General features: G+C 38.6%; 1 protein-coding gene across 29 annotated transcripts in view; it reads right to left on the bottom strand.

Annotated features, from left to right (window-relative positions):
* Nrxn1 (neurexin 1) overlaps positions 1 to 22,795 on the bottom strand; it is a 1,060,385-nt gene that overhangs the window by 305,939 nt on the left and 731,651 nt on the right. For all 29 annotated transcript variants that reach the window (XM_036170770.1, XM_036170774.1, XM_036170788.1 and 26 more), the window contains one exon: positions 7,180 to 7,361. In XM_036170770.1, the coding sequence (XP_036026663.1) occupies positions 7,180 to 7,361 (182 nt within the window). The remainder of the gene's footprint in view (positions 1 to 7,179; positions 7,362 to 22,795) is intronic.

Genomic DNA, 22,795 nt, shown 5'->3' with positions numbered 1-22,795 from the left:
AGCACAAAAGTTAGTTTTGTAACTACTAGCTACTTGGAAAAAGAGAAACTGCATTAACTTCTGTAAAAGAAACATGCAAGTTGTAAGAATCAAAAGGACACAAGCTTATGTCAACTCCTAACCAGAAAAGAAAAAAGAGGAAAAGAAAGTCAGCAAAGCAAAGAACTTACAAATAAAAGGGTGTTACAGGTTTGCAAGACGGCTAATGGGGATGGTGGTTTGAGTAAGAATGGCCCTCCATTGGCTCCAATATTTCATGTTTGATCCCCAGTTTGTGAAACTATTTGGGAAGGATTGGGAGGTGTGTCCTTGTTGAAGTTGTGTTCCTAGGAGTGGGCATTGACGTTTCAAGAGCCTACATCACTTCCAGTCAGTGACTGCATGCTTGCCCTCTCGCCCTCTCTTGCCCTCTGTCCCTACCTCTGTCTCATGATGATCGTCTCAACATGTAAGCTCTTTGCTACTATTTCAGTGTCAAGCCTACCGGCCTGCTGTTGTGCTAAATGCCATGACGGTCGTGGAGGTCATGGACCCTCCCTCCGAAACTGTAGGCAAGCTCCAAATAAACTCTTTCTTTCTAGAAGTTGTGAAGAAGAAGGCATGTCTTCACAGCAATAAAAAGGCCACTAAAATAGCAACTAAAAGTGTTTACTGCCCAATGACCTGATTCCCATTGCATGGACCCGAAAAAAACAACATGGGAGGCGAAAGTTACTCTCTGATCTCCACATCTCTCTCTCTCTCTCTCTCTCTCTCTCTCTCTCTCTCTCTCTCTCTCTCTCTCACACTCACACACACACACACACACACACACACACACACACACATCAACAAAAAAAAACAAACCCCAAACACAAAAACAACAAACCAAGAAAGAATAAAAAGGAGGAGGGAAAAGCTTCTCTTTGTCCTAACATTATTCAGTATGCTCACATTTTGGCAGGGACAAGTGTGATTGAGCTTATAATGCTAAGACTGCGCCATTAACAAACAAACAAACAAACAAACAAATATGTAAATGTCTTTGGAGAGTTTTTCCATGGTTGATTTTTTAAATTTAGGTTGACACTCCCAAGGAGAAAAAAGAAGGGGAAGGCTTTGCATCCATTATCTTGGCTCTTCCCCAACACAGCCTGGCACTAGCTAGCCTCATAGCCAATAGAAATGCAGGCATCACTTCACACATCTTCCCCAGAGATAACTGTGTCCTTCATACCTCAGCAGCTTGGATGACAAGAAATTTTCAACACATGGGGGAAAGCCATCATTTCAGTCTTTTAAAATTCCAATCAAATTGGCTACATGTGCTCTAATTAATTCCTACAAGAACCAGGAAAACAAAGCCACGTAAAATATCTACTGATTTTGACTTAAGGGTTGAATTTAAATATTATGTGGCAACATGAAACTCTTATAAATAAGTGCATCTGTGGGTTAAAAAGAACATTTCAGATAGAGCATAATTTCAACTCAGAAAAAGCTTGTGAGGGAATAATTATGTTTTATCTTATTAATGTTCATATTTACCCTTATATAATTATTGACCTTAAAAAGATGCTTTGGATTGAGTGTTAAAACAGTAAGACTGTAATCATGTAACATGGATACAGACACAGAAAGATGAAAAAAGTTCAGGCATGAATCAGTATTGACAAGTTATTTTGAGACATTTAATATTTACTATAAATACAATGTTTTGAGTGCATACTAAAAATGCTAATCAAAGGTATATTTGTAAATCAAAATCAATTAAGAGCTTGGCTTCAAAATGCAGCTTCCACCCCAGCAAAGTACAAAGAAGAAATACTTAAGGCAAAAGTGTACAATAATTCACTAATCAAATTTGCAATGCTCTTTCATGCTTCCGAGATGAAAGTGTTTTAAAAAGCATTGCGCAAACGTCCTCTCCTCCACCTTCATTGCTTAGAATAAGGCACCTTTAATAACCACGGAAGGGATGAGCCCTCATTTACACTGGCTTTCTTCCATAAACAGGGAAGTGTAAAAATTAATCGCTAAGTAGGGCTCATAAAGTGATAGCTACAGGAGTTTATTCTGAAAGTGGCAATATTGGAAACATTACATGTTACATCTGATAAAAATTACATGCTAAAACTGACAAAATCAAACTTAGTTCAGTAGTTTTGCTCATTGTTCCTAAGAAAATATTTTTAATGGACTAAAAGCCTTTAACATCACTAATTTGAATGTTTATGGCATAACATTTTGCAAGTCACTTTATATTTTTTGTCTTAAAAACCATGTGATTTGTCCATTTGTATATGTAATATCTAAGTAATGTCAACTTATTCACATCCACAAAGCCTAATGAGACCTGGGACATAATAGATGTTCAGTAAACACTATGTGGCAGCCTTCAAAAAGGGTAACAAGCCATGTTTCCTTAAGGTTTTTTTTTTTTTATTAATCATCATTGTTATTATAAATCACATTCCATGACATCATAAAGTTTATCTGAAAGTCAGAAAAATATGAAATAACTGGAGAAGCATTCATGACAAAATAAGGTTATATAACAAATGGGGTAAATCTGAAAAGAAGATAAATGATTCATCTAACAAATATTTTTTTGTATTGTATTTTATTTTTTTGTTATTTGTTATATTTGTGTTTTAATTTTGCACATCAGCCATGGGTTCCCCTGTCCTCCCCCTTCCCGTCCCCACTCCCACCTTCCCCCAGCCCATCCCCTCCATTCCCATCTCCTCCAGGACCAAGACTGCCCTGGGGATCCATTTAAACCTGGTGGATTCAGTACAGGCAGGTCCAGTCCCCTCCTTCCAGGCTGAGCATGTGTCCCTGTGTAAGCCCAAGGTTCCAAACAGCCAGCTCATGCACTAAGGACAGATCCTGGTCCCACAGCCTGGATGCCTCCCAAACAGTTCAAGCTATTCAACTGTCTCACTTATCCAGAGGGCCTGCTCCAGCTGGGGGCTCCACAGCCTTTGGTTCATAATTCATGTGTTTCCATTCGTTTGGCTATTTGTCCCTGTGCTTTTCCAATCTTGGTCTCAACAATTCACGCTCTTACAGTCCCTCCTCATCTAACAAATATTTTAACTACTTGCATTCTCAAAACAACCAAGCATTCTGCATCCAATATTTATAAATTAGCATCAATTAAAGTACAGCCTACTATAAAATAATTACTGTAAATTATTATACTTTTTCTATGTTGTCAGTAAGAAACTAGATAACATCCTCAGAGTTATATAGAAACTAAATTGCATCTATAAAGGGCTTTTTGACTACTGAAAAGTTACAGATTTACTCTTAATCTATGACTCAGTATTTTCAACATTTAATTAACATATTTATTCTTTCAGAAAACTTTAGTGGTTCTTCACTCAAATCTTCACTATTCCTCATCTCCTCATAAAATCTTACAATCAATAATCTACCTGGCTTTGAACTTTACACGGATGCAATTTATATTAATATAAAAATTAATCTATCAAAATTAGGACATCTGATTCAAAGTGAACTTTTCCCAAGTTGTTGTATTTTTTTAAGTTCACAGTTAATCAAAATTTAAATGTGATTACATTTTCCAATGAAGTCAAATTTGATCACTCTGAAAAATGGAAAGATAAGCCACACCAAATATTCAAATTTTCATTGAAATTATATGCCAATCAGACTTTTACAGGTAGCTAATTGAAACAGCATTATGCATTTTTAGCAAGAATGGAGTATCTTTAACGATGCAATCAACCTTCCTGTTTATTACCTCTCTCTATCAATTAAAGTCAGAGCAAGATTTTTAGATGAGATCCATACATAGTTTGTATGCTATTGACTTGGATAGCTCACATAAAACTTCCTGGCAGTATAATGGGTAACCAAAATGTCTAACTTTTCTGTAGATAAGACATGTCACTTGTTACACATGTCAGCTTAGCAATAGTAATATTCTAAATTTTATACTTCACTTTACTTTTAACTTTCTGATCCCCTCCAAAATAGAAGGAAAAGAAAAAAAAAACAGAATTTATTTTGTAACCAGGATTAATTTGACAATTGTCCTAATAATCAGATAAAAACATCTCTTGAATATTCTCAGACTTAGTCATTAATATCAAGCATAGTTGCCAAGCATGCTGGCTGTGATGCCCATCATCAGGAGGCAGAGGGAGGAGGATCAATTGAAGGACAACCTGGGTCAGAAGCCTTGCCACCACCCATGCTCACACATCAAGAGAAAAGTGAAGCCTCTTTCGGATGTCCTCTCCACATCTACTCTTCCCTCTCTGATTTTCCCCTTTCCTGGCTTTTCTACCTTCCTGATTTCTGATTTCCCCCTTACCCTTTCTTTCCTGTTCTTTCACAAATCCAGTCATAAAAAGAACTTAGAGGTAGAGTTCAGTATTAAAACCAGCAAAACAGTCACACGAAACCAAAACCCAACTTTGGGATCATTTTAACTGCATTTGACTCCTGTCCAAATAAATGGCTTTTGAGCTCTAATGGCTGGGCATGCTGTGCAGACAATGGACAAAAGGGAGGGGGAGGGATTTCTCCTGGTTGGATTGAACCAAGACTTAGGCTGGCTTTAGAGAGTAGTGGGCAGAGCTGACTTCAACAGTGGTGATGTTAGATCCTAAGTTAACCTACAAACCCCACCTGCCCCAAAGACCAGGTAAGTTCCTAGGATTCTGCCAGTTGTAGTTCTTGAAAGATAACACCCGCCCAAGGACTAGTTAGTTAACTTCTTGAGATTCTGGGCGTTACATAGTTCTTGGAAAATAACAGCAGAGTGGCCTATAGGTTTTGCCAATAGAAGCCCTGAGGCCATTCAGCTGGAAAGTTTCCAGGTAGTGGTCCTGACAAAATTCTACCATGGTCAGTAGTTAATATTTTAATAAAAGCTTGCTTTAATTTGGCTCAAATGAACTGGTTTTCTCTGGCAAATTTCAGGATTAAGAGTAGGACACTAATATCCATTGTCCAATTAAGGACAAGCTCTAGGGGCAAAGTAAATTTGAACATTTCTTTTCTTTTTCTTTTTTTTTTTTCCAAGACAGGTTTTCTTTGTGTAGCCCAGGCTGGCCTCGAACTCTCAGAGATCCGCCTGCCTCTGCCTCCTGAGTGCTGGGATTAAAGGCGTACACCACCACCACCCGGCAAATTTGAAGATTTCTAATCCAAGAAAAATATTATGTAGACATAAGCATTGAATCTAAAATGAATGGCCAGGAAAGTTGGGAGGAAGGGAAGCAAAAAATCATGGCCAGGAGGACACATACTGGGCAGACATGGAAAATATCAACTATTTACTTTTAAAGGAGCTTACTGTTGGTCGGAATTGGAAAGAAATGGTCAACACTGTAGACCAATCCCTTTGTCCATAAAACAAACAGCAGTAGTTTGAGTAATTCAATAACAGCCCCTTGCCACTTCAGGGCGATCATTGTAGAACCTTTCTCAGGCTAAAAGTGTAATTGGCTACAGATCAATAAGTAATTTCTCATAGAAGGACAAAGGTCTTGTTTTCTTTCTTTTTAATTTATATATATTTTTTGAACTAGCAAAGCTCTTAAATCGGAGCTGAGAAAATATATTTTGAAAACTGACATTACTCTAAACAGCAAGATTCCTTACTGCCCTGCGAAGTTTATCTCAACTGATCATTTATTTATGATGCTATAAAAATCCAAATGCTTTCAATTTTGATTGTTAGGTGTTTGCTGAAAGGCAGCTGAAATTACTTTCTGAGGGTTGCCATTTTATGACAAGTGCATTTTGAATGGAAATTTACAATGGTTCAATAATGGTTATGCTGAGGTGTTATTTGCTGCTTATCCCCCTACCTCACCCCCCAATAAGATTAGCAATGAATTCAGCTCTTGTGGTCAGTGTGAAACTTCAGTTGGCTTATTGGAAATGCTGGAAATGTAATGTAAAAATAAGATCAAGAAAAAATTAATAAAGTCTTTCAGAATTAAAACCTTGTCAATTTGTGATATTATAGTGTGATGATCAGTGGTTTTTCTAGACATCATGGGACTGGTGCCTAAGGCTAGCTTCTATCAAAAAGGAAAATGTTTATCTGACCCCTGAACCTTTGAAGACCTAGCACTTGGTAAAGGCAGAACATAGGCCAGGTAAACAAAAGCAAAACAGATCAAACTTCCATGATCAATAGAATGAGGCAAACGACAATACTCAAAAGAGCTGTAGAGAATGAAATGTGTCTGAAACTTCAAGAAGAGGAAGACTATATAGGTAAAGCAAGAATCCCTGAGATTTTTATTTGGTGGTTTGTTTTTAATGTTGCTCGGGATGGATCCTTGGGCCTTGCGCATGATACACAAGCTCTGTACCACTGATGTATATGCCTAGACCTAGAGTTCTAAAGATGTCTTGTTTTCCTGTTCATGATTTTGTAATACAGAAAAAAATACTAATAGCTCTTAGCCATTAAAGTACATTCATTCTTCTTCACAAGTAATACAGAGAACCGAGAAAATGAAGAACTACAACTGTACTTGGTAATTATTTAAAAGTAGCATTGCAAAGAAGAGAAAGTCTATTATGGAAACTAAAGAGAATGCTTCTCTTTCATAAGCTATTGTTTACCTTTTACTGTGCACTGGCTTAATTTGCATGTGAAGTTCAGCAGTGCTGAGACAGGAAAGGAATGTTCCTCACAACTTTCTGGACAGCTATCAAAGCTAGTACAAAATGCCCCAGAAACAATCATGTTTGCCATTTTCACATTACCCAACCCAAAGTTTCCTGCTTCATCCCTCCCACACCATGTAACTTTAGACAATTTTTACTCTGGCAAGAAAAGCGGTAAGAATACCAATCCAGATCTTTGGATGCCACCAATATTACAAGCCCCTGCTTCCAGCCAGATGGTACAGTGCTACTGAGCAATAACTTACTTTATTAACTTGGAAAATCTTCCTGGAGCAAGAAATTCATTCCTAAATGTCTTTGCAAGCAGAAAATTGACATGACTTCAGATTCAAAAATAAAAATAACTTTCTTCTTATTGTGAAGTACATGTTAACAACAGTAGTGCTAAAGATTATTATCTCCACCCCACATTCATATTTACTATAACAAGTATTTGGGGGGAAATATATACATACATATGCATAACGTTATTGATGAAAAGCAAATACTAAACCTTATTTGAAATGTACTTACTATGTGCAGTTCAAGATAGTCACCCAGGCCTGAGGAACTGTCCACTCGTACCAACACTGCTTCCTTCTGAACAGTGCTAAACCCTATGGCCAGTCTGTCTGCTCGTGTACTGGGTCGGTCATTAGGAGGCCACTTATACGTGATCTGTCCACCACCTTTGCTAAAGATATACGTTGTCCCAGCTGTAAAACAAAATACAACACCCATTAGTACCCATACACCAAGTCTACGTCTCCCCATGTTGATATAGCAATAAAATGTTGACTTTATACAAACTATGGCAAAGCAAATGATAGATTTCAATAAAACTTGCTCAAGAAAAAGGTAAGAATTATTTTAACAGCAATGGAGTAGCTACTCAGTTTTTAATACACCCATTAAACCCACTAGCAGATGCTCCAGAACAAATGGTAGACTTCAGCTTTCTGCATTGAATTGGACAAGCATGGGATGTAATGGACTTTCATTTCTTCCTGCCAGTTTTTAAGCAATAGTTTAGTAGGAAACATTGACTGGAGGCTTTAGAAGGCAGCAGAAACATATATCAACTTGTTTTTTAAACAAAGGATGCATGTGGATGTGACAGGGTCATACAGCACAGGAGAGCAACCTGCAACAAACAGACTACAAAAAACATTTATGGGGAAAGGGTCTCCTCACATGTGACACTAGATAACTTATGACTTAACAGCCATAAACCCCAGAAGTCATGTCAACAAATACACATAACACATCCCACCCAGGAATGTCAGATCTTAACATGTAACATCTAGGGACTATGAAATAACATACCACCTTTGAGGGTCCCTCACCCCCTTCATTCCCTCCGGGAATGCATGGAGAATAACGCTATCCTCTCAGTCATGGTGGTAGAGATTGTACTAAAGGATGAAGATGTCAGACAGTATCAAGGTTACATAAGGAGAGGGTTTCAATACAGGGGAGTCCCATTTCACCATCCTGCCACCATCTATCTCACTGAACACAAGGAATCCCTTCAGGAAGAAGATTTGGAAGATATTTCAGAAGGAAAATGTGAAGAGAGAAAAAGGGCTGGAGAGATGTCTCAGTGGTTATGAGCACTTGTTGCTCTTGTAGAGGACCCAGGTTCTAGTCCTAGAACCAACATGATGGCTTATAACCATCCATAACTCCAGCTCCCAGAAATCCAATGCCCTCTTCTGACTTTAGCAGGCACCAGGCATGTATGTGATACATATGCATACATGCAGGAAAAACAACCACCAAAAATAGGAAAAGAATAATCCAAGGGAGAGAGAGGAGGGATGAACAGAGCTGTATCGTTGCATCTGAAAGTATTCCTCTGTATTTCCAGCTACTAAGGACACCAAACAGATAAAAATCACAAGTTCAAGGCCTGCCTGAAACACAGACTCAATTCCCACCTGGCCTGGACATCTTAGTAAGACCCTATCTTAGAGGAAAAGGACTGAGGAGTCTCAGCGGTGGCGTTTTCACCCAGCAAATGCAAAGCAATATATTCAATATCCAGTGAGAGAGAAAGGGGGGGGAAGTGGGGAAAGGAGGGAGGGGAGGAGAAGGCAGTGGGAGGTAGGGTGAGAGAAAGAGCATGCCCATTGGTTGGAGTTAGAAGGTGAAACATTTCCCACTAACTCATGTGTTTGAATATTCCGTCCCCAGGTGGTAGTACCATTTTGGAAGGTTGTGGAACCTTTTGAATGTAGAGTTTTGCTAGAAGAAGTCAATCATTAGCTGTGGGATCTGATGTTTCACAGCCTCCTTCTACTTCCTGTCTGCCCTGGCTTCCTGCCTAGCAGCATCAACAGCTGCTTCTGACTTTCCTGTCCCCACCACAATGGGTCATTGTAACCTTATACTCTGAGCCAAAGTAAACCCTTCCTTTCTTAAGCTGCTTTCCTCCAGTGTTTCATCATATTGTTTTTCAAGACACAGTTTCTCTGAGTAGCCTTGGCTGCCCTGGAACTTGCTCTGTAGAGCAAGTTGGTCTAGAACTCACAGAAATCTGCCTTTCTCTGCCTCCTGATTAAAGGCATGGGCCACCCCTGCCTGTGTATGCTACTGTTTCTATTACAAGACATCCAGGGAAAAGTTAACTGAATGTATCAATCTACCATACTAAGAACAGTGTCTCTTACTCATAGTGACATTTTCACATCAGATCCATGCTTCCCTTCTGTCTTACAATGTTTGAACATATAAACTAATATTAGTGAGGTTACTTACCAAAGCTTTCTAACTATAACTGTTTATAAGGGCTTCATTATTGGCTCAAAGGTGTTCATCTAAATGTTTATGCTTTCTGTGAAATAAATATAATTTAGATATAATTATTCACAATTTGAATTAATCATGCAATTTGCTCTTTCTCAATACACAGTGAGGTCTGCACTAGCATTTTACCAGCTAGTCTTTCCTGTATGTGGTGACTTTTGGATGCTTTCGGTTTCACTAAAAGAAATGAACCTGGTGATTACTTCTCCACTCTTTTGTCTGCCCTGTGTACACACCACAAGCACCATACTGAGGAAACTCAACAGCACAATTTCATAATAAAGGGAAGATTTAGACTAGAGGCCACTCTTCTGCTCACCCCTATATACCTGCTGACTTCTTTTCTATAATTCTATTTTGTATGAAAATTGAAAAAAAAAACTTTTATATTCTTCAATCCCTCCTTCCACTCAGCTAGAAAATAGTCCTCATAATCAAAATCAGAGAGCCATTAGGCTGAAATTTCAAAGTCTACTTCATTAGGTATGTGTCTTTGAAAATTAAAAGACAGCATGCTTGCTACACCAGAGGAACTTAGAAATGATGAATGCAAACTCTGGTCTAATGTAAACTCCAGTCTAGGGTGGACGTAGCTCAAATTCCACTTGTATCATTTACTATGCACAGGATCTTGAGCTAAGAACTTACTCTATATTTGGGACTTCTTGTTTGAAAATATAGATGAGAACAGCAACATTGTTTTCAGGAACTTCTGTAGGGATGCAAGGAGAAGGCACAAAGGACCACTTCTTCAACACACATTCTAGCATATGCTGAGAGTTCAGGGGATGTGTGTGTGTGTGTGTGTGTGTGTGTGTGTGTGTGTGTATGTATGTGTGTGTGTATGTATGTGTGTGTTCGTGCATGCCTACACCCAAACCATAAGAAAATATAAAAAAATAACCTTACAACAGTGCTGGATAATTTTAATATAAGTACCTTGAGAAAATTAGGATTTAGTTCAAATTTATTTTCAAACTAATTATCTTTTAATAAAGGGCTTTCATGCATTATGATTTTTATTAATCATTTTGTATTTTGTTCCTTGGATTAGCACTGTTCTTCACATACATCTACCCTATTGTTGTTATTTACTTTCACTAATAGTGGACAATGGAAGTCACATTAAATTGCATCACATGGGAGCTTTTATGAGCCACAGAATATTAGCTCACCACCAGAAAGCATTTAGCATGGCCATATTAATAGCACAAGGCAAATATTCACTTGATTATCAAATAAATTACATATACAATACATGAACTAGAAACTAGCTTTATTTTAAAATGTATATTCTTATATAAACAGTGTTATTTTAGAGAGATAGGAGCATATCATAATCACATTTCCAAGCTTTGTATCTATATAGAAGGGTATGGAGTAATGTGCCACCTTAATTACTTGTATATGTACTAAGTGCCCAGTACTAATACATCAGTGAGCGAGAACAGATGGATTTGTTGCAAAGTGACCTTGGCATCCATCATCTCACTAAATGTATAGATGACTCAACTTTAGAGTGGTTCTGGGGAATCTTGTCACTTAACGCCTTTCCGCCATCTATATTACTCACCCTAAATTCATTAACAAAGCTAGCACCATCAGATCCATATTCAGGAATGTCAACGTACTTTGCACTAAAATAAATGTTTGCAAATACTCTACATGGATTTTGATTTACATTTGTGTTGTCTGCAGTATTGTAATAAATCATTTCAGCTCTTATTGAACACTATGACTTACATGAAGGAGAGTCTACTCCCCCTGCTCTCTCTTCTCAACTGTCCCCTCCTGAAGCACCCCATCTTAGACTCCCTTTATTGCAGTAGTCTAATATAGTCCTCCAAATGTACTGAAGCTCTTTGAAAAGAGATTCAAACAGCATGCACAGGACTGTTCAACTATTGGTTGCTCCAGATCCTTGCTACATACACAATAACATAAATAATTTCTGAAAAGATTAGTTTCTAATTTATAAGTACATGAATGAAAGGTTCTTGGTTGAAGGCCTATAATCCTGTAACCAACTTGAAATATTTAGGCCATTATTTGTCCATTAAATGTAACAGCGTACAAAGCTTTATCCAGAAAAAGTTCCTGGAATGTCAGATGAAAATTAAAACAACAATAAATGACAGCTTTTAATCTTCCTATAGGCATGTTAATATGCCATTGCTTAATTTAAATTTGTTGAGCATTTTAACATGTGGGATCTATTCTTTGGAGTAAAGGACCTAGACACAAAAATTAATAAAAAAAAAATACCACTATATGTTACAAAAGGGTCTAAGAATAACTCTAAAGTTACTATATTGGGAAACATACAACAATATTAATAATTAACACTAATATAATTACAGATTATTTTCTTCCTAAATGATTACAGAAGTGTTCATGCTCACAGGAAGTACATCATGAAATCAAAGCACTACTGGGTTTTCAATGTCTAATTATTTTTAAAGAATGAAAATCTTAGGCAAGATTATATTATATTAGAAAATAAAGATTCTAAGGTACACTTAGGACAATGGACAAATTCACTCCACATATATAGATAGACTAGAGAGCAAAAGAGGGTAATTGGACCTTTAGTAATGAAAAAGACTTATGTAAGTGAAATTGTTAGCTTCTGGCCCCAGATGCCTTACCAATGTAAATAATCTCCTGTGCTGTGGATATCGCTGTGTGTAAATAAAGTTCTGATTGGCCAGTGGCGAGGCAGGAAGTATAGGTGGGACAATAGAGAAGAGAATTCTGGGAAGTAGAAGGTTGGAAGGAGACACCGCCAGCTGCTGCCATGAAAAGCAACATGTAAAGACACTGGTAAGCCACAAGCCATGTGGCAAAGTATAGACTAATAGAAATGGGTTAATTTAAGATAGAAGTAGATAACAAGAAGCCTGCCACGGTCATACAGTTTCTAAACAATGTAAGTTTCTGTGTGCTTTCTTGGTTGGGTCTGAGCGACTGTGAGACTGGCAGGTAAGAGAGATTTGTCCTGACTGGGCCAGGCAGGAAAACTCTAACTACACTCCTGTTAATGGAGCTCTTACTGGAGTAGCTCAGGATCACAGTTAAGTTGGACAGAGGTATAAGGCTGCCATAAATGGACAGTTATATGTTCTATCAGAACTGTAAGTTATCAAATTAAGGGAAATTATTGAACTTTAAGAAAATAAGTTGTTGAAATCCATTAAACTGGATGTTTTTGAATGCTAAGGAGAACCTCTGCTCATGCACTGGAATTCCCTCAAGTGGTCCTGCAGAGTGAGTGTAGACACACATCTCAAATGCCAGGCAGAACCTTGGTCCCAAAAACAAAGCAAGGAATCTAGTGAGCCAGCCTACACAAGCTTCAGCTCCACTCTAGATAGGACACCATCTCAAGAGGAACCCATGTATCTATTTACACCCAAAACCATTCTTCTAGGTATCACAGACAAACACACTTACACCACGGACGTAAATGTTCATAAATGTCAAATTGTAAAATATACGTATACTGCATTTGTGAACATATGCTTCTTTCAAAGGCTTCTTTCCATGACAGTCAGTTAAAACAAACATTTAGAGTATTTATTAGAAACTCATTTTTATTCAACAAATATTTTAAGTTTCTTTATGACTTTATTGAAATGCATAATTACTATCTGAGATAAATGACTCCTGACTTCACAGACATCATGATAGCTTTCTCCACTTTCATTTTCTTGATAGTTTTATTTGATGGAAACTTCTCACTGTATAAGCACGTATCATTTTTATTTTGAGATGGTGTCACATTATATTTTGAGACAGAGTTGCCCCAAGTTGCTCAGGCTATATTGAACTCACTCTGTTGACTACCCTGGCCTTGAACCTGTGATCTTGATGTCTTAGCCTCCTGAGTAGCTAGAATTACCGACCTGTGCTAGAAAGCCTAGAGCCACCATATTTTCTTTGCAAAGCGCTTGCTATTTCCTTCTTGCACACGTTATTTAGACAATACCCCCTCTAGCAGTACTTGTGTTCTACAGTTTAAATGAGACAAACTTTGCCCATGATCAATGCAGAGCCTAGGAAGCTTTTTAAGTGTCTTGGTCTTAACTATATGACTGGGAATAAAAACAAGAAAGTGACAGTCTTTTTGCCAATCAGATCAGGGAAATCCCATAAAATTATCTAGAACTAAAAATAAAATCAAGCAAAGTAATCATAAAACCAGTAACCCCATGAACATCAAAGTTTATTTCTTCCTTTCTGAAATCAGGCTCCCTCAAGCAGTTAGTGAACTTTATGACAGTGTCTCCAACAGCTATTTCAGTAATCAATTTGCGTTAGAGCTATAAGCAACATGAATTGGGAGAGAAGAAATCATAACATCAGGTATTTGAGAAAAATATAATTCTTAGGAACATTAACTAAACTGTGAAAGCTTCTGACAAATTCTTAAAAATGAACCACCAGAAGTTTTTTGGTGATACCTTCCATTTCTTCATTTTAAACTTTAATTGTGAATGTTCAGAAAATTATGTTAAAATACAAATTGTGTAAGCAAAGCAGCCAAATCTGAGATCATTTCAACCAATAAACCAGATATTCACTCATCCATTTGCTCATTTATTTAGCAGATGGTTGGGAGCTGCTATCTAAGTGCTGGCAATTCTGACTAAGTACTCTGCATGGGCAGTAAGTACTCTTAACCACTGAGCCATCTCTCCATCCTTGAAAGAAACTTTTTGACATAATGCAGAGACAGTAGCCCAAAGATGCTTATGTAGATAGAGAACACAAAGGCAACATGAGAGAGAACTTCAAAAGTAAAATAAATAAACATAAAAAGTACAATCATCAAAATTACTTAAACATTTACTGTGTACAAAACACCACACTGTGCTCTGATGGTGATGGAAAAGTATGTGCCATCATTATGAAATCTCTATCAACAGCCAATCAGATGGTGACACATTGAATTTCTTTTCTATTGCCATTCTTGGAGACACAGTTTACATTGTATCACTTTCAATGTTAAATTCAGTAATAAATATACATCTTTATTGATTTGGTCCCTTCCATGTTTATCTTAATATAAATTTAACATGAACCAATATCAGATTTGCCAACTTTTTATCTAATTATTAGTCCTTTCAAAGATCCTCAATGATTTGATTAACCCATAGCCTACTATGTTAAGCAAAGGTTCTTTCTTAGGGCAACTTTAAATATTCCACATATAAACCATCTTAAAGAATTCACTGGTCTCTCAAAAGAGCCCAAATTCTTTTGGAGAAGGCATCACTTCACAGGGCTCTCAAAAGAGAAGAGCTAATTGGGGGGTCAGATTTTTCAGAAAGAATAGAAAAGACACACAAAAAATTCTTAGATATAGGGAGTAGATTCACTCAAATAAATGGGAAATCACATTTTGAAAAGGAAGAAATCCATGCTAAGAACAGTGTCTTATCACTGTCCCCTGCATTAAATCCCTAGATAAACACAGAATAAAGCCTCAGAGTTGGAGTCAGGACTATTCAAGGACAGCACTAAAAAAGCTAGCATGCCATCCTATTAAAAATTCTACAAAATGCAAATTTCCATTAACTGTGAGTCAGATAACTTCAAAGACAGAACAATGTGATATTAATGCCCCAAGAAAGAGGTTGCATGTAAGAGAACCTTGATCACGTTTTATGTATTTATCACCGAACATTTCCTTTCAGCTTTATGAGAAAGTAAACAAGTTCTCACTTTTTTAGCATTAATTTTCACTTAGGAGGGAAAAAATAACTGTAGCAGGTACATTAATAAATGTAAAATAAAATATCTGTAACTTGGTTGGTTTATTCTCAGCTCATGTTCTAAAACAGCGTATGAAGATTATTAAGAGGCATGAAACTCAACCCTTTGTGTGAAGTAGCATCTACTTTCATAGGATAACTACAAGAAGCAGAGTACGGGGATGTTGAGCCACTTACTATGGGCAACAATGCAAAATTCAGATACTGAAGTGTTTGAAAACAAAACAAAAACAAAAACAAAAAAAAAATCAAACAAAAAACCCCCAAAACTCTTTAGCCAATGATAGTCAACAAAGGAAATGTATTTGAAAGTGCTAGAAGGGTTTCTGTTGTTGTAGTTTAAAGGTTTCTCCATGGAGACCTTTGCATTTCACCATCCATGTGAAACGCAGATGCATGTGTGGAGTTGGAATGACTGGAACATTTTAGTGATAAATTTGCAACACGGGTCTTTAAAATCTAGAGTCTTTAAGAAATATCCATGAGAAGATGTGCAGACCAAGGAGAAGAAGGCACTCAGGGGGTGAAGTAGGCTTCATACTTAAGCACTTGAACTTAGGGGCATTTGAAAATGCTGAATTCATTTAAAATTGGTTATTGTATTTAAATTAAGTTTGGATGCCATCTGTCTGTGAAGTGATTTAAATTAAGTTTTATGGCTCTTATGGAAAGAGGGGCCATTTCTAACCCAGTGTAGTAAGCTTATTGCCATCAATCACTAATTAGAATTAATTATTAAGGCTTCAGTTCTCTTACTCAAATATTCCATATCATTCATCAAAGATGACATGACTTTCCATCCCTTCTTTAGAACACACAGGCCATCGCCATATATGACTTTTGCATAAATACTCTGGAAGGCATGATTTTAGTCACATGTGTAACAATAATACTAAAAGCAACACTTAAACAAGAGAGAGCAGTGTTTCTGGAACAGCAGGAAGTATAAAAGTGCTGTGTGAATATTAACATATTCGAGCAAATTAGTTTGCACTCATTATCATAAGCAATTACTTACTGTTTAGATGCAGCTCACTTTAAATTGGCAAGCAATTTGCAAGAATTAAAACACGACATAGAAAGCTTTCTGAAAATTCAACAATATCCAAACACCTTGTACCAAACACAGTTACTCATGAAATGTATCTGGCATTAAGATAATAAGTGGGTGGTTCTATGGACTTTCAATGGAAGATAGTTTGTATACCATCAAAGGAAATGTGTTCTGGGAAGTATTAGTAAAGAGAGGGAGCTTAGGAAAATGGAAGGGCTTCAGTGGCTAAGAATGGACTTCTCATTTGACTAAGTTCTGGTACTTTGATAATCCATCACATGCTGAGTTATTGGGGGTTATGCTGCTTTCCCCTTACAGGAAATTTCTGCTATCTCAAATGTTCTCTTCATTTCTGTGTCTGGGGCAAAGACGGCTGGTGTTTGCTGCTATGTGTTGTACTTGCTTTAGTAACAGAGTTAGTAAGCCATCAATCCCAGTAGAGCCTCTACTTCCCATTCTCCCGTGGGGCAGACTGAAGGAGTTTCATGTGATGTGGTGGCGGCCATTGATACATGGACAGAAATGCTAGATAATTCTCCCAGTTTGCACCTGAAGTGACTGTACACTACCCTGACACTGTTTAGTCCTTTCTTCTCAGGAGATGACATAACATTTTGGGTGTTGCAGCTTCCTAAACCATGAGCATCAAAATGGACCCATTGCTGTTAGAAAAACCACTATATACTTTGGATAGACCTGTGTGTTTCCAGGTCTCATTTTTTACTATTAAAAGTGCTTATATGGCTTTTAAAACAAAACAACAAAGCATCCCCCTGATGGTTTTCTTTGTCTTCAATACAGTCAAGCAAGTTTGATGGGAGGGCTACAATGATCTCTTAGACTCAAAAAGGAAATGGTATCCACACAGGTAAAATTATTTACTCATAATCATAATTAAAAATTTCCTATCCAAAGCCTTCCTTGGGAGATTAGTAAGAATCTATTACTCTTTTCAGAAGAAATGTTTGTTACCCACCAGAGGGCTGTCAAGTTCTTTCCTCATTCTCCTATTCCTTTTCCCTTTCAAACACAACTGGTGTAATTGCAAAACAAAGTACAAGGTGTGGTTTAAGAGCCTGAAGCCTGAGAAGACAAACTGGGGCACAGCTGATTACAGAGCGTCTATTCAGCAACCTCCTCATTGTAAAGACTTTGAGACACAAATTGTCCAGTATCTTTTCAGTTTCAGAACTTGGGAAAGTCTTTTCCGAGTGATGGGAGCCAGCCTTTTTAAACCTAATCATCAAGAAAATCTTCTAGTCTCCCTGCAAGTGTACAACCTGATTCTTGAGCCATTTAGCAAACAGAAGGCCTAGTAGTTATGTTATATGGACCACTTTATCCCTCCCAGCATCCTCCAGTACTTTCCCACTGGTTTATCCTGGGGCTTCTTAAAAACTCTCCAGCATGTTCCTTTGGAGACGCTGAGTTCAGTTTCTCTCTATAATTCTTTTTTTGTTTTCTTGCCTGTTTAACTCATTGAATGAAAGTTGCATTTGATACTCATGACCCATTAATCATATTCTTGCCTCAAAATAAGCACCCATAAGGAAGGTCTTTCCTAATCTGAGTTTCATTGTGAGGGGAAAAAAAAAAAAAAAAAAAAAAGAAAATCTTACTTCTCCAAAGGATATAGAGTGCCACCTGGGAAGTTTAGTGGACTTTTGTCCAGTGATACTTCAGGAACTAATCAAAATATTAAATAAAATAGTATAGAAATATTCTGTGGAACCTTCTACCAGAGAGACTACAGCTGGTACGTTTTTAAAGGAGTGGATGCTGTGCCTGTCAGATAGGAAACGTCTGAAAAGGAAATGCTTCAGGTATACGGTAAACCCACGTTTGAATTTAGCCACTTGAATCTCTGCAGGTCTATAATACTTTATACACTGCAGAGGGCCAGGAAGATGCCGTGGCTGTATTCTGCTGAGTAAGCAAGAATGCAAATTAGAAGTTATGTTCAAAGGAATATATGGTCAAGGTTTTTTCCTTAAATAGCTGTAGCGAGACCATAAGTCAGAACCATATCTACCTTGTATCACATCTCCTCTATAACGGTCCCCAAATGTAAAACTGGGCATTTAATATGACATTCCTATGAAGCTCCAGTGAACCCGGTCATATCAATCATCTGAACATGTGATTGCACTGTTCTCTTTCTTCCAGGAACTGAAGAGACTGTTTGATGGAAAAGGATTTACTGTTAAATATATTGTCCTGCATAGCTTTTGCTCTCTCGCCGTCTAGATGTCAAGCTGATGAATGAAAACTTAGATGATTTCCTTTTTCTAGCCATCAAGGCTTGTTCTAACTCTGTGCTGCACGCAGAACACGTTGAACTGAGGATGCATTCGCTCACTATGCTCCATGTGTGAAAACAAGAGCAAATGCAATGAGACTTGCAAGCTTTAGCTCAGGTCCCTTCTTTTATGGATGGAATTATCTGTACTGCAGCATTCAGTAATGGGGGAGAGATGGGGGTATAGAATTGTTATGGCTGAAAAATATGGTCGCTGCTTGATCAGCTCAGCTCCCCAACAGCATAAAACATTCTAAACTGAAACACTTTCCTTACAGAGTCAGTTATATAGCAGTTTCCTCTGAATTAAACATTCCCTCCAGGAGGGAAGGAGTCACTCATGAGACTCCATAGGAAAAACCACAGGTCCTATGTCTGAAAAGCAAAGCTGTGGAAGATTTGGATTGCTCCTTTTCAGCTTATTAGAGAAAACAGCTACTAGAGAAGGAGATACTGTGCCACTAGACTGCGGAGAGAAGACCTCTTGGACCAGTTGACTTGTCTGCACTTTGTTCAGAGAGCTCCAGAGTCTCCATGCTGGATTGAGCTTTTTAGTAGGACAGCTGTGTTTCAGTCATCTCTGATTGATCTTATAAGAAACTCGTTACCCATAGTTACCTTAGTAAACCCAAAAGAAACTTATCACTAGGGTCAAACTTTGATACAATTGTTACTTGGGTCTGTTTCAGTTCTCCCCTGCCCACTTTCCCACACTGTGAGTGTGTGTGTGTGTGTGTGTGTGTGTGTGTGTGTGTGTGTGTGTGTGTGTCCCAGTGTGTGTGTGTGTGTGTGTGTCCCACTTTCCCACACTGTGTGTGTGTGTGTGTGTGTGTGTGTGTGTGTGTGTGTGTGTGAGATCTTCCCAGGAAAAGTCCCTCAACAAAGAGTCTTCATAATAACCAATTACTGATGTAGTTAGAACTCTTAGTCTAACTCTAGAACATATAGTATGATGCCTACTGTTGGCATTCTGGCCCGCTCCTTGGGGACCCACCAAGCTTCCTGACATGCACCTCCTCTCTCTGTCTCTCTGTCTTTGTCTCTCTGTCTCTCTTTCTCTCCCTCTCTCCCTTCCCTTCTCCTTTCTCCCCCAATAAAGCTTTCCACATGGATGCCGTGTCTACATGGTGTTAGGAGCTTTCCATTTTTCCATGTCACCCCACTACATCTGCATGGCATCTTCTTCACCTATGAGGCACCTTGGTCCAACCCACCAAAAACGCTCACATGACAACATACATAATAACTTGCCTCCACTCACCCCATAGCCCCTAGATCTTTGGATGACAATCCACAGACTAGCCTGTGTTGTCATTGGTACTCACTGAACCTCTTGGATGCTGGAGTTCAGTCTGATGGACCTTCTACCTCATAGAAATAGGTCTACCACTAAACTCATCTGTTTCAGTTGTGTTACACACTTACAGGTTCCTGCACTGGTCCAACCTTCCTGACAGACTCATGCCAAGATCAAACCACAGGGGGTCCTCCAGATATGCCAGCCCCTGCACCAGCTCTGAGCGTGCCAACCACCAAACAAGGACACCAGCCAGTTAAACACTGGCAGGTTAACTTCATCCATATGGCCACCCATAAAAACTCTGTTATCTCCTAACTTGTTGACACTTTTACAGAGTGGATAAAGGCATTTCCCACTTCCATAGAAACAGCAGATGTGATGGCTCATGTACTCCTAAAAAACACATCATCCCTCAATTCACTGCTGGTACCATCTCTCCAGGCTCAAGTGGGCACTTACCTAGCAACTGGTTTTCCAAAATGTCCCAATAAAGGGCATCTCATGTCTCACTCATTCACCCTGTTTCTCTCAAGAAATTCTCTCATTCATATAGCCTGTTCTGTACAACAAGGGCACTTCCCTGTTCCATTCTTTCTGGCAGTTATCACTCTCCCATAGTTAGCTCCACTCATGAGGTCAATGATAACACTCTATTTTTTTTCTCTTAGCAACCTGCCTTCCCAGCTCCCTCAACGGGTCTCTGGGATGACAGCTGACTGAATGCTTCTTCACTCACACCTCCCACTCTGAGACCTAGTCTCCCAACTTCTTCGTCCACCCTACTTTGCCCCCACATCAGCAGAAAGCAGTCTCAAAAATTCAGTGCCCTCATCCCCTCCCACTTGCTATCCATACCTTTTAGTAATAATCAAAAACAGAGGAATGTTGGCATTCTGGCCCACTCCTTGGGGACCTGCCCAGTGTCCTGACATCTTATGTAAAGCCCCCTTTAAGGAAAAACTCCTCCTCCCGACCTCCTCATTTCTACTCCCATGAGTTGTGCCCCTCCTCTCTCCATCCCCCCTCTCTTTTCCTAAACCCCAATAAAACTTTCCACATGGATGCTGTGTCTGCATGGTATGAGTGACTTTGTATTACTCCACAGCACTGGCCACCACATCTGCATGGCATGTCTCTCTCACCCATGGGGCACATTGGCAATGAACTAGCTAACCCCCAGTTAGGTAGTGACTGCTTCCTTACCAGGTGTTGGCAGAGAGTCTGTCGGGCAGCACTTTGGACCCTGTACTATATGCCCCGCCTGAATTTTCTAAGCACTAACTCAGAACATCATAACTTTTCCTTTTCTTTCTTTGCTATCTCTTTTTCTTTGTGTTAGAAATAAGTTCAGGTTTCAAAGAAAGAGACTACCACCCCAATAAAATACCTCAAGACAAAACTTCATTCTTAATTAAGGGGGTACATTTCTCACCAAAGCAGATGAACAAACCATGATAACAGGAAGTGCACATGGTTTTCATTGTGGTATGGAAGACAACTGTGTCTTTTCCCCATTGACTGGAGTCCAACTTTGCAGCCTTTTGAGACTGACTAATTTTTTTAAAAAAATAGGGGTACTAGAAATGAGAATCGAAGCGTCCAGCTACTGAAACCCAAAAATGAAGCAGAGCCTTTATGTAAACAAAAGTTTAAGGAAGGGGTGTGTGTAAGGAGGATTAAAACATTTGCACAGGAGTCTGACAAGGTCGGGAAGGTAGAACTGAATCCATTGTCATAAACACAGTGTTTGATAGAAAGGATTCATCTTTGATGTTTCTTTATTTGAGAACTGGCTGAAGACTAGTCCCATGTCACTGTGTTACTGGACACTATGGTTCCTCATTCATCCTCTGGACACCCTTCTTCCCCCCTCACACACGCAGTGGCTACCATTCAGCTGTCTTCCAACCTCCACTAAAAAAGGCATGACTTTCTATGTTTCTTCTCTCCATCACCCTTCTAATCTTTGGAGCTGCCAAGATTTGTAGCTTACCTGTCTTATTGTTTCTCTCAAGCTCTGATAAAATTACCCTTGAGTTTCCTTCTGAGTCACTTTTTAATTAGTTTATTTGTAAGGCTATTTTACAAAATGGGGACCCCAGTTGCACTGGTAATATATCACACCTAATGTGGGGTTTGCCAAATTACTCTGGGAACAGAAACACCTACAAGTGTACAACTTGTACAAACATCAGGCCATCCCATTACAAGACACAGGAAACCATCAAGATTGGTCTGAAAAGTTCATGTTGGACACATGACCTTGGAGTAGGAGATCAAGAGACACAGAAAGGAGCGATGAGCAATTGCTCTCTACCATACATGACAAACACCTACATTGAAAGAAGGCCAAGGTTCTGTGTGTGGGTGTAGGTGTCATTTTATTTATTTGTTTGTTTATAACTGTTTGGAAAGAAGCACATTTTCAGTAAGATCAGTCATATCTAATTTAGTGAAATAAAGTTTGCCAAAAGACAATACCCAATCAGTACTAATCCAGGATGTATGAGCAACCAAAGGACAGCAGTTGAAACCATTTATTTTAAAAACAGATTTCAGCAAGACACAATAATCAAAAATCAAGACATTCAAAATCCTCATTCCCTTTTTCTATTGGTCTATGGTCCCTCCAAAGCACAGATTCCATTTTCAGTTGATTAAACTTGGGACCTGTGTGAGCTAAAATTACATTTTAAGTCTTAATTACAGCACCTAAGAGCTCCATGAAACAAAAATGCCTCTGATCTGCAAGCCCCTTACCCAAGTTCCTGAAATGCTGGAGGCTATTGTTTATGGGAGGTAACAAGCCACATGTTTTCACTCCCCTAAACAAGTTTGTTTGACCCATCTGCATGGGATATGTTTGATCACATGTGGGCAGGAGGTTCACAGGCCGGAAATAAGTCAGGATA

The sequence above is a fragment of the Onychomys torridus genome, chromosome 21, assembly GCF_903995425.1.
Source record: "Onychomys torridus chromosome 21, mOncTor1.1, whole genome shotgun sequence".
Taxonomy (NCBI): domain Eukaryota; kingdom Metazoa; phylum Chordata; class Mammalia; order Rodentia; family Cricetidae; genus Onychomys; species Onychomys torridus.
This window is presented reverse-complemented; position numbering and strand designations above follow the sequence as displayed.